The sequence below is a fragment of the Rhodnius prolixus genome, unplaced genomic scaffold, assembly GCF_049639745.1.
Source record: "Rhodnius prolixus isolate KJV_2025 unplaced genomic scaffold, Rpr scaffold_2, whole genome shotgun sequence".
Taxonomy (NCBI): Eukaryota; Metazoa; Arthropoda; class Insecta; order Hemiptera; family Reduviidae; genus Rhodnius; species Rhodnius prolixus.
In genome coordinates, this window is record NW_027411592.1 from 13,125,888 (window position 1) to 13,137,980 (window position 12,093).

The 12,093-nt window shown below is 32.0% G+C and overlaps 3 protein-coding genes across 4 annotated transcripts in view; 1 reads left to right on the forward strand and 2 right to left on the reverse strand.

Annotated features, from left to right (window-relative positions):
* Window positions 1-3,875, reverse strand: part of LOC141448986 (uncharacterized) — a 31,148-nt gene extending 27,273 nt beyond the window's left edge. Inside the window, exon 1 of the mRNA XM_074117936.1 lies at window positions 3,731-3,875. The gene's annotated coding sequence lies outside the window, so the exon portion shown is untranslated. The remainder of the gene's footprint in view (window positions 1-3,730) is intronic.
* A 2,361-nt stretch (window positions 3,876-6,236) lies between these two features.
* Window positions 6,237-11,058, reverse strand: ProRS-m (prolyl-tRNA synthetase 2-like protein, mitochondrial). 2 transcript variants are annotated; one of them, XM_074117937.1, is made up of 8 exons: window positions 10,922-11,058; window positions 10,680-10,848; window positions 10,431-10,608; window positions 9,847-9,920; window positions 9,437-9,698; window positions 8,385-8,566; window positions 6,744-6,959; window positions 6,237-6,662 (listed from the first exon to the last, which is right to left on the reverse strand). In XM_074117937.1, exons 2-8 carry the CDS (start codon window positions 10,812-10,814, stop codon window positions 6,351-6,353), a joined length of 1,359 nt encoding a protein of 452 aa, XP_073974038.1. In that variant the 5' UTR covers window positions 10,815-10,848; window positions 10,922-11,058; the 3' UTR covers window positions 6,237-6,350. The 2 variants fall into 2 exon arrangements, with proteins under 2 accessions (XP_073974038.1, XP_073974039.1); XM_074117938.1 differs by having other exon boundaries at window positions 10,680-10,845; window positions 10,922-11,028.
* Coa7 (Cytochrome c oxidase assembly factor 7) overlaps window positions 11,037-12,093 on the forward strand; it is a 49,008-nt gene continuing 47,951 nt past the window's right edge. The window contains exons 1-2 of the mRNA XM_074117939.1: window positions 11,037-11,172; window positions 11,240-11,406. Coding sequence (XP_073974040.1) covers window positions 11,067-11,172; window positions 11,240-11,406 — 273 coding nt within the window. The 5' untranslated portion in view covers window positions 11,037-11,066. The remainder of the gene's footprint in view (window positions 11,173-11,239; window positions 11,407-12,093) is intronic.

Sequence of the window (12,093 nt, forward strand, 5' to 3'; positions counted from 1 at the left end):
TGTGCAGGGGCTCTTTCTTACCAAGGATAAATTATGCTTTTGGCGAATAGCATGTACTTAAAATACTTTGTTGTCTGAACGTAATTTGTAAAATCACACTCATACATGAAAAATGTTGTATTTAGATCTAGTATAGAAAATAAATACTAATGGTGGCTTAGTGCATCTGGTATGAGTGAGAGGACACTGTGGATTGAGAAGAAATGAGAAGGCCGATATCGGCGAGAAAATGGCCACCCGTCTTGAAGAAAGACCAATAGAGTCACTAACGACTTCTGATATAAAACAACTACTATAGAAGAACCTGGTGCAGCAAATGGGCTAAAGTTCACGCGATTTCTAAAACCCTTCCAAGAAAATTATACTCATTCCTCTTTCGTGTCCTCCATTCCAATAGGGTTCACTGAGTGCTCATAACGTGGAGCATTTTCTAGTATGATTGAGATTGAAACGTAATCACTGGCATCCCCATTTAGTTTTGCATCCAAATTGACTTCATATGCTCTTGTGATAATGGATCAACAGCTGCACTATTCAGACTTATATATCTACATAAAGACTAATAAATTGTCAACTTTTACGCATCCATATTAAAATTAAATATTACAGATGGACCACCCATTATTTAAAGAAAAACCAATAAGTACTGTCTAATTTAAAAAATAAATTTGATGCGAACATAAGGAAAAAAAGAGTATATTAACATAGTCTGTTGGGCGGGAGACACTACGCTTTCCTAAGTCTCTCTTACTCCCCAAAGAAAGCTAGATGGCAACCGAACTAGATCGCAAATCCACTCCCATCGAGGAATTTTTCTACACGCGACATATTTGTGATAAAATCTGAACGGAAAGTAAGGCTTATTGTTACTCTTTTTCAATCACTGAATTTCTTCAACTTCAAAACTTGAAGTTTAGAAAACATTTTGTCATTTACAAGAACGATTTTATTTGATTACAAAGAACATAATAAGAATAATAGTCCATAAAACTTCCATTTTACTGAGGCGAAAATAACAAAGAACTGAACTTGAATTTCTATGAATGTCTAACAAGACGAACCTCAATCTAAAGACGAAAGTTGATCTTTTTGTGGCTAAATTAAAAGAACCGCATAAATATCTAAGTCAGCTGCATTGCAACTTTCTTTCACTGTTGTTGCTAACTGGAATTAACTTTCCATTTATAATTATATGAAACATTTTTAGTTAAATGAGATTGTTTTAATTTGTTACAAGAAAGTTTGGAGAATCAATAGCCTGTGTTAAAAGAGCTGTTGGTACTGCTGCAGTTGTGCCAGTTCAAAGTGGTTTAGAATCGGATCTTAGAAGAAGAGAAGCTTATATCTTCAATCTTTGCCCAGGAGCCTCTTATCAGACACCTAATCTAATTAAACAAACAGGACTGGAAAATTTAATCTAAGTATCGGGTGCCTAAAAAACACTGGACTGAAATCTAATCAGCGTATCGCTTTGAGAACATGTGCTTTATAAGGAATAAAGTAATCCAAAGGGAGTTGGAAGTATTCAGAATCAAAGACTTGACAACTTCAGCATAAAGAAAAGTTGGTTCACAAGTTACCTATTAATCTAAAATCTAGATTGCAGAAAGAGGACATTGCTACCGATTTGGACTGAACACAGATCGACGATATCCAAAACTCAAAACACCAGATGACATACACAGTAACATACACAGTAACATACACATATAACATATACACAGTTCAATTATAAATTTACAACTTGTAATGAAATATTTTCATTGATTGCATTTTGCAGAGAGGAAACAAGCAGCCGGAAAGGTGTTATACTTCTTTTTCATAAAAAGTGGATCACACCATAAAAAGTAAGTGTTTAGTTTCGTTTCTGAAGACTAAATCAATTGACAAGAAAACATTTAATAGAAAAAGTGCTGATAAAGAACGATTACTTTTACTATTGTATATGTATACATATCTATAAATACAAATATATGTATATATTAAATTCGTAACTAAGTAAATATGCTAATTATAAATCAAGTAAAGTAATAAAACAATTCCAATTCCATTCACTAGTATTAATGGAAAATAAATGAAATTTCAGGGCGTGGCCTGCGGACTCAATTGCATCTTTATTTTGCGATAATGTAGCATTGGTTGATGTCAGAAAACATCTGTTATTAACCGAAATCACAAAATGGATTGGCACGACAATTTCTCTTTCATATAAAATAAAACCTAAATAGTTATTATTTTTATTCTTTAAAACTCGGTATTGTCTTATTTATTTATTTTTTAATTCCAATACTTAGTAACAGTTTTACTACATATTCTATTTAAATAATTTAATTAGAATATTCTAGTATTATTTGCGCATTTTATTTTATTACTTGAAAAAACTAAGTTCAAAGCTAATAAAAGAGGTTTCAAAGGGTCAAGTTCACTTATTCTAATGCAGTCAAACAAAATGCTGAAATAAAATTGTGAATTTTGAAATTAAATAATTTTTTCCTTAAGCTACTTTCAAAATAAGGGCCCTTTTACTATAACATCGATTGGTTAACGCATTTATCATTGAAAAAGTGTTTTCGAGTTTTTCTAACAACCGTTTAACTATTACAGTTTTGTGAAAAACTAAATGTTAAGAGAGTTATTTTATGTCGCGGTGGATTTGGCTTTTATTGAGACAATCTACAACAGATTCTAACGAACCTTAAATAATGTTATATTTGCAAAATGAAGAAATAAGTTTCAAAAAGCCAAATCGTGTTTCACTGAGATAAGAAAACCGCTTGATACAATAACTTGTTTTTAGCGCACGCTTTGAATTCCTGTGAACACAATAGCTCAAATACTACACTTCACAGGAGATTGAAACATGGTAATCCGTTTTGGATATTTATTAGATATTTTTTCCCAATGAAAATTATTTTTTGTAAAGTTCTCAAGAATCTGAAGAATCCTTTTTCTATGGTACGATCAGCTGGCTACACGATTTACGGTTCTTTACGAGTATCTCAGGTGGTTCAAGTCCTAGGTCTGCATTTTTATCTAAGCTCGGTTTGAGTGGCTGTTATTATTATAGAGGGGCTTTCCATAAAGGGAAGGACTCGAACTACTTATTACGATTTTTGTTATTTGAGATATTTTGTTAAACAAAGAAGTAAAGGAAGCGCATAAACATCCATGTCAGACAATTTGTTTAAATAAGTTTATTTCTACACTTAAGATCTCAAATTACCTAGTTCGAGCACAATATAGGAAATATGACACCATCTCAATACTAGGAATAAAATAAATAAGAATTTGAGTACATATGAATGTAAGACTGTCATAATTTAGTCAAGTAAACGCTCGCGTTTACCCATTCTCTGCAAATATGAACTTTGTTTTCATTTAACTTCACCAGTCATAATTTAAATGTTCTCTATAAGTCAGGAATACTTCGTTATCAATAGTAACTACTGCATTATGTCACATAATTTATGTTCTATAGTTTAAGGAAAAAAATTTAAAAAAAGAAATTTAAAGTGTTATGGGAGAATTTCAAATTTGTTTGATCCTTTTAATAATCAATAAAATAATCAATTTTAAATTCATTTATAAACTTACTTAAAGTCAAATTTGAAATTAAGTACATTTCTTTGAAAGTCGGTCAGGACATTTCATAAAAGCACTTCATTCTAAAATAAGAATAATATTTTTATTTTAATTACTAGTATTTTAAAAGAATTAGTAAAGTACTTACTTAATTAATTGAATAGGACTTTTCCAGAACGTCTGTCGTGACAGTTAGTACCACTAAATAACAGTCAAAACGCTGCCAGCAGTTTATAAGATAGTATTCTACTTCATTGGGCCTCCCCACTATTTCTACAAAGTGAAGCGAAACCTATAAGCTGTGTATATACCCACGTACTTTCACTCCTACCAGCGAACAGAACTCCTTCATATTGAGAGCACTGTGCAATCTGTTTTTGTGTTTTAAACAAAATAATAAATATTTTTAGATAAATTAATCAACATCTTTGATGTCCATTTCAGCTTTTAACTTATCTCCATAAGCAATAGATATTTAAGGAGAGCAAATAAAGGAGACAGTAAAGGCAATGAATTTTTTCCTAAAAAGAAGTTGCATTGTCTGGATGTCATAAACCAACAATGTACGGCCCAACCAATAACACGATTTTTAAACTCTATAGAGTTCTTATAAATATTATCTATCCCAAATAGCCAGTTTGAAGTATATCTGCTGTAATTACCAGTGCTATACAAGAGATTGGAGGATCTTTGATTAGCGGATTGTACATCGTTCAGTTTATAAATTGATTTATAAACGTTTAGTTTATAATTTGATTGACACGTTTCTAAAAGTATTTAAAAAATAATTTCTATAAATTAGGGAATCTCTCTCTCTTCTAAGTATAAACAGAAATGTTTTGTTGAGATTTAATTCGAAAAAAGTTTATGGGTGCAAAATATATGCTGTTAGATCATAAAGTATACAAGAATGGTAGCCACCAGTAACTAGGCTATATTTGTATGGACAGAACAGGCAAGCTGCAAAAAGAATAAAAAGGATCAAAACTGACAACAGGTGGAGGCGAAAAAATTGCGGAAAGCAAAGCAAAAGTAAAACTCCATGGGCCGAGACGGACCTCGACAGAAATACTAAAAACTGGAAATAACTTCCTATTATATTAGCTGACCCAATTATTTAACCAGATTTTGAGAGATGCCAAAAGACCTCAGTTTGGGATACATGTCCTCAATCTATAAAAACAATAGTAGAGTAAAGAGCGTTACTGAGGAGCGTAGAGCTTTACAGAGGAAGGTAATGTGCAGATTCGACGTGGAGCAGTTGAAAAAACTGATATACAGCAAAAACAAGAAGCTTCATAGCACATTTCATACTTATGAAGTGTGCTATGAAAGCTTTGACTCAAGCTGGTGTAGGACTGGTTAATATAGATGAATATCTGGTTAAGAATACCTTTTAGCAACTTTCTGTTTATGAAGTATTCATCCAATTTATCTATACAGAGAAACTTAAAACAAGTATTTCCGATGAGTGAAACTCAATTTATAAATTTTGTATTGATACGATTGCTATTATCACTCAAACCTGTAATAGAGAAAGTAAATGGTGCCACCATTGTCTTGAATTTAGTTTAAAAAGTGTTTACAATTGTAGGTAGCAATCCCTACTGATTCGGTCTGCCTTAATGTCATAATTAAACATTGTTTTTAGAAAGCATTGAAACTGGAAAGAATATTATAGTAAATATTATGCACTTATAATATTAATATTTCGGCTACCTTCATTAGCTAGGATGGAATAAATGATGCTTCTGTCACACTTAGAATATTAAACTTCTGGTTCTGTTAAGAAAAAAATATATTCAAAATATACAATCAGAACTATTTTTGTACAAAAACCGGCATCAAAACGTAAATTTAGATTTTCATAAAATTGTTTTGTTTTCAAACAATAAAATGAGATTGCCATATTTAACCACTTTTCTTTTGATATTAGTTTCAGTCGGATAAACAGTTTTCTTTTTTATTAGCAACTACTTATTTAACTATTTATACAAACAGAAAATTGAAAGAAAAAAATAAATCCCTACCTAAATTTATAAAAAATTAATGAAAAGTAAGAAATCCATATAATACTGAAATAAATTTGCCAAATGTTGTATCTTCTTAAATATTTAGATTTTTTTTTTTTCAGTCTTATTAGTGATTTCTCAAACTTTATTAATCATTTTTATGATTAGTAGTTTAAACTTTCTCAGAGTTGAGGTTGTCATTGTATTCCACCTTAACGTTGATTTTATCCGTTGTAGCATGCTTGGTTTTATTGTTTGTGATCGGTTTCAATTTTTCATTCATTTTCATCAGTTTGATGTAGACAATATCTCGCACTATCTCAGTCATATACCACTATTACTATTGAAGATAGACGCGTGGACGATCCTTTCAGCATGGAATAAATTGGATGCAACATTCATTTTGCTTTCCTTCCTTTCAGCCTCTGAATCTTCATCACGATTCGCTTCTCATTTTTTAAACTAGCATTTTTTTTTACTTCTTTAATCTTCAGGTACCTTCGTTCCTTGAACTAACCTTACATATTCACTTGCTCGCATTTTCCTTTCTTGTTTCGTACAACTTAAGAAAAGAAATCGCAATATTCTTGTAATTAAAAATAATAGAAGGTTAGCCAGAAAAATCTGGATGAAAATTAAGACTTTTTGAAGACATCTCAAAACATTTTTAATTAATTTTAAAAATATAAGTACTTATTTACAAAATATGTAATATTTACAAAACTACGTAATATTTACAAAACTATGTAAAAATAATTAACGCGAATGTAACACTTTATGTGTATGTAGCTGAGGGTCTTCGAAGTACTTAACAAGTTCAGTTAGCGTAACGTGTTCAGTTGAATTAGAGGCTGTACATATAAGTTCTAATAATGGAGGAGATCCTATAACCCCTTTCCCAACGCAAATAATATATGGATATCCTGTTCGACGGGCATGTCTCAATCTCTTACCGATAGTCTGATTACATCTATCATCCACTAGTACATCACCTGGCACAATTTTTTCAAGTGATCTACAAATTTCTAAACTGAGTGTACTTCCTACTTCCCATTCTTTGCTACCCTCCTGAAAAATTGGAATTATTTTATGAAGTTGTATGTAACAAAATAAATATTAAAGAATTAATTGGTTAATAAATTATTGAACCTTTGGAGGAATAACACAAACTGAAAAAGGCGCTATCGCGGAAGGCCAAATAATCCTATCTTCAGTCGAAAGAAGTTCCAATGAAGAAGCGAGGATTCTAGTTAAACCTAGTCCATAAGAAGCCATTATTAATGGTTGCGCTTTTCCTTCCTTATTTGTGAACTTACATTCAAGTGGTATAGAATATCTAGAGCCCAAAAGAAATGTGTGCCCTACCTGCAATCAAAAGTATTTTTATTTAATAATGGTAATAAGTTTTAAAATTCTATAATAAATACAAGATTAGCTGGCGTTTTCCTATCACTGTTTAGCAGAGAAACATCACCCTAGGTTACTATTTTAAATAATCATGACCTCTTCTAGAATGGCTCAGATGGATGCTTATTCCTCTAGAATCTGCCCTCTGTGGATGGAGTTTAAAATACTAAAAATAAAAGTGCATTCATAGTGTGTATCCAAGTTAAGAGATCTGTATTGACTTTAGTCTGCCCTACAGTCGACTAAAAGAGTATACACACACACACACGTACACACATTCATATTTTTCATACCATAAAACACCACATAGATCTCACAATATTCACTACAGCCCTGAGATACTGAAAGGAAAGCAGGACTGGAATTTCTTAGGAGGCAGCCTCTCCTCTCTGTGGGCTGGTAAATCCACACTATAAATATTCCGATTACGAAACGTCAAAGAGAAAGCAAAACATATACCCCGCTCTGATTTTTGGTAATAGACGATAAAAACGTCAAACTATCTACTACACAGACCTTTAAAGCTAATATGTATTGTGGTACTGGGTTCGATTCTTGGTCTTAGGCCTTCGATTTTATTTAATGGTTAATAAAAGAAATTTACAGTAAAGTATGTTTGCTAAAGGCCTCCGTCCACGACACCTAATTGGTAGTTGGGCATTAAACCCGCCAGAAAAAATAGGCAATTACTTACTATCTTTTACCCACTACGAGGCCTTCATTTTTATGTCTTTTTCGAATTTGGTTTAATAAATAGCTATACAAGAAATTCAAAGGATTGGATTGAATACTTCTTTTACGTTACTTTTCTTACTTATACTGCCTATTCGGGTGACCAATGGACATTTTAGGATGCACATTACCTGAGCTCTTAAAGGCCTTTTTCTCCCTTCAAAAAGGTACAATCCAAGTGGGATTTTTAGCCAACCAAGACGAAGTGAATGTATGATGGAAGTGACAATGGTTTTCGAGGAAACGACATTCAAACTGGCTCAGAGAGTGCATTAAGAATTCATTAAACTAGTTGCATTGACTGCTCGAAGAAAGATTAAGTTCGAAAAAATATTTCAAATCTGCGGTAAAAATCTCTGAAGATTGATAATCTGAAAATTAGGTAGAATGAAAGCATTCTAAGATTGAATAACTGACTAAAATCCAATCACAACAAAAGACTGCAAGTGGATAATAAATAGTTATCCCTTGCTTTCTTGGACCTTACTAGCCTATAAAATCAAAATTCATGCTTTTTGTAACTTCGTTTTTGATTTACGCTACCGGATACTCAAATGCACATGTAAATACAAAGTGAGAAAGTTAATAAACGTTCTATCAACTGACAGATAAATCTGCACAAAAATATCAATTAAGCGAAGCGTTGAATACCTCTATTCCAGTCACTCGTCTGAAGGATGAACTTCCACAAGAAAAACATGTATTAGAATCAAGCTCGATATTGGTACCCTCGCTGCATGTTTCACAAATCTTAAGTTTATCTTCCCCCACTTCACTTAGTAAGTGATATTCATGTGAGATCTCACCTCCCATATTTCCAGGATCAGCTAAAACTGAAATTAGCCTTTATTATATAAAATGAAATGACAGATTTTTTGTAAAGGATAGATATTTCAGAATTTAAGTTTAAATATTAGTCCACCTATAAACAAATTACTTGAAAACAATACAAATTATATGATTTTAGAAATAAGTATTTGATTAGTCTCCTAATCAGCTCATTGGTCTCATTTTGGAATCTTTGAAAAATTCCAAACATATAATAATGATATGTCCACGTTATGAAGTATAAAGGAAACGAATGTTTGACGACATGACATATACAGGTATTTAGATGCACCATTTCGCTACGAAGACATAATATTTTCCACCAACATCTATGTGCTTAAATCTATAGCAGAGCTAGCAATGAAGTATGAATGTATTTAAAAGTTATAGCCGATTAGAATGAATGCAAGAAAATGATTAGAGAAGGATTACGTGATTTTAATTTCGGTTAAGCTATAAGGATGGCAGGAATATAGAGTACTGATCCATCCATTAGCTGTAGTTTATGTAAATGGTAGTATATAGTAGAGGGATGAATGAGTGAAGCGAATGTATTTATAAGTAAGAATGGAGAGTGAGTGATATTCTAGTGATAAGCACCTAGCCTAGACGATGCTAGCTGAATGGCGAAAGCCAATGCCAAAAAAAATTCCAAATTATAGAGTGCATCCAAGTTGAGAGATCTATGTTGACTTTTTCCTTTTAAATATTTTTAAAGTGAAAATGAAACTTTTTTAGAAGTGTTGGCCTCCTAACACCCTAAAGTTTGCATTCAAGATTATTTGAATATAATTAGAACACACCGAAAAAAATAGATTAAACCATTGAAATTACTCACAAAACCAATTCGTTTAAAAAATCTGGTTATACATTACCTTTAATAAAAGGTAAATCGAGATGGTTAAAAATATTCTCAAATGCTGACGCTACTCTGTCATAGGTGTAATGTGCAGCTTCCTTACTTTCATCAAATGAGTATGCATCCATCATTTCAAACTCTTTTGTTCTAATTAATCCACACCTTGGTTTAATCTCGTCTCTGAATTTGGAAGCTATTTGGTATAAAAGAAAGGGTAATTGATGATAAGACAACTGACCCAAACCAGCTACCAAGTCTGTTACCGATTCTTCATTTGTCTGCAAAAGAAAAATTTTAATCACATTCCTTTCAAAAAAATGCTTTTATAAATAAATAAACAGGTAATAAATCTTCCTCGTAACGAAATTTAATTTTAAAAAACTTTTTTACAACAGTTTCGCTAAATATAATTATTCATTTACCTACAGGGCTAAGAATGCAGTCATTTCCATGTCTATCTGTAATTTTGAAAACTTCTGCTCCCATAATGCCCCATCGACCTAAAAATAATGTATTAACAAAATTTAACCTTTTCTGTCGGCAGTTCTTCCAAAGAAAAATAACAGCAATGAAATAAGATCTTTAATAACATTGATAAACATATAAATACTTTTTCTTCAGTATATTAAGTTCTGCATCAAATAGAAACAAATTAATAACGCGCTTTTCACTTAAACTCTTTATATTTGATGCAATTAGAATTGAAGACATAAAAATCTAAAAACGGTTCTCTCCACTCAAAAAATGTAAAACAAAAAATTATTCATAACGCCAAATTTTGAAAAGACCTCTCAGTGATATATCTAAAATTAAACAGTTTCCTCACGATAATATAGAGAAAATTAATCCTGTGTGACATCTTAGCAACAGCAATAGTTTAAGCCATAACCAGACTTTGCAGATGGGCAAGATCCGAAACTGGTCAACATTAGGGAAAAGAGCAATCATATTTGATGCCACAATAAATGTTAAATAGCACAGATCTGCTAATCTCTAAATAAACTAGTTACCTGATTTTTTCCAGAGTGTTCCATCAATAATTAGAGGCATTTTAATCTCTTGAGCATCGATCTGGGATAGATACCTTCTGATCAGTGACTTTAACTTATTCATAGATCTAACTCCTAAAGGAAGAAGATGATATATACCAGCGCTGGACTGTCTCATGATGCCTGTATCAACTAGCAACTAGAACCGGCAGAACATTAATTAATAAAAATGAAATGACACTGTGAGAAAGAATACAAAAAAAATCATACTTTTTGGCTTTTAGACAATAATGATAACTTATTATCACTTTCAGAAAGACCTTTTGGTACAATATTTGTAGGCTGGAATAACTTGCTACACCTCATAGTTTTAAAGAATTCTGCAGGTGTCTTTGACAAATTCATTTTAATTAATGAAATTTGATACACGAATCCACTGCTAGAAGTAAAAAAAGGTAAACAAACAACTTTCTGGTTTATGATGCACCAATACAACTTAAATGAACCCTTACCAGATACTGATTCTAATTGAAACCTGCAAATGATTATTCACACATCACATGTTCACTGAAAGACTTCATAACCTGCAGAATCTGGAAGGTTACAGATTTGGATAAATATAAATACAGGTTACCTAAAAGGAGGGTATACATCGGAATGGCGTATGGGTATGATTTAAAAAGTGAAGAAGATGTAAAAGAATATCTTAAAAACTTGGGAACTGAGTATAGATTTGGTTGCTTTAAAGAAAAAAAACCGGAAGGTAGGTTTACATTCAAGGGTTTCTTTATTTTGTTTTGATTTATCTTATTTTGATGTGGTTTCTGCAGTGTGTCATTTGCTGGGAGATTACCTGGAAGCTATATCCAAAGATTTTCATAAAGCAGCTAAAGTTTACAAATCGAATTGTGAAGATTTTAATTATTCAAAGAGTTGTTACAAAATTGGCAACTATCACATGGCAGGAAAAGGAGGAGTTGTGCAGTCTCAAGAGAAGGTAAGTTACTGTAGTATAAAAAAAAAAGTTTCATTTAAAGATGTGTTTTTCTAATAAACCTAACTATGTGAAGCTGTGACTCTCCTTGGATTTCCTCATATGGCAACAGTCCTCTTTTTATTAGGGAAGCGTAATTTGTGAGGTACAAATTTATCTTCATTCACAATCTTCCTTAGGTCGTGTAAAATTTCATTATCGGATTGCAGTTCTGTACAAATGCTAAAAAGATATACTTCTAGGCATAAATTGTGTCGCATTTTGTAGCGTGTCTTATTGGTGGTCTCTTATACCAAGTTGTTTTACCAAGGCGGAACAATTAATGAATTTTAGGGTCTTTAGATTGCGATCTAGTGGTATGATACAGCGATGTGAAATTTTGATTATTTTGTTTTTAAAATGTTGCAGACTTGTTGCGTGACAGCTTGATTAGATTATTAAAATAGTTATTCAAATTTCCTGCGTTTAAGAGAAGCATTTACATTTGTACGTTTGTAAATCATTCCGTTATCCCAGGCTACGGCTGGCAGTAATAAGCTAAGATGAGTATATATATATATATGTATATTTATCAGTAAAATTCAGGCATTACCTGAAGCACTTTACGGGAAGTCCAGAAATGTGGCGCTGCAAGCCTTTTGGTATTCACTTGATTGCTTCTTGGTATTTTTACACACTTTATTTTACTTT

Bases quoted from the DNA above. Each gene is read 5' to 3' on its own strand.
- ProRS-m (XM_074117937.1), bottom strand. From the start codon at position 10,814: ATGAATTTGTCAAAGACACCTGCAGAATTCTTTAAAACTATGAGGTGT. The intron at 9,921-10,430 runs GTAACTAGTTTA...CATTATTTTTAG, and splicing joins AACACTCTGGAAAAAATCAG to GTCGATGGGGCATTATGGGA. The intron at 9,699-9,846 runs GTAGGTAAATGA...TTTCTTTTGCAG, and splicing joins ATGACTGCATTCTTAGCCCT to ACAAATGAAGAATCGGTAAC.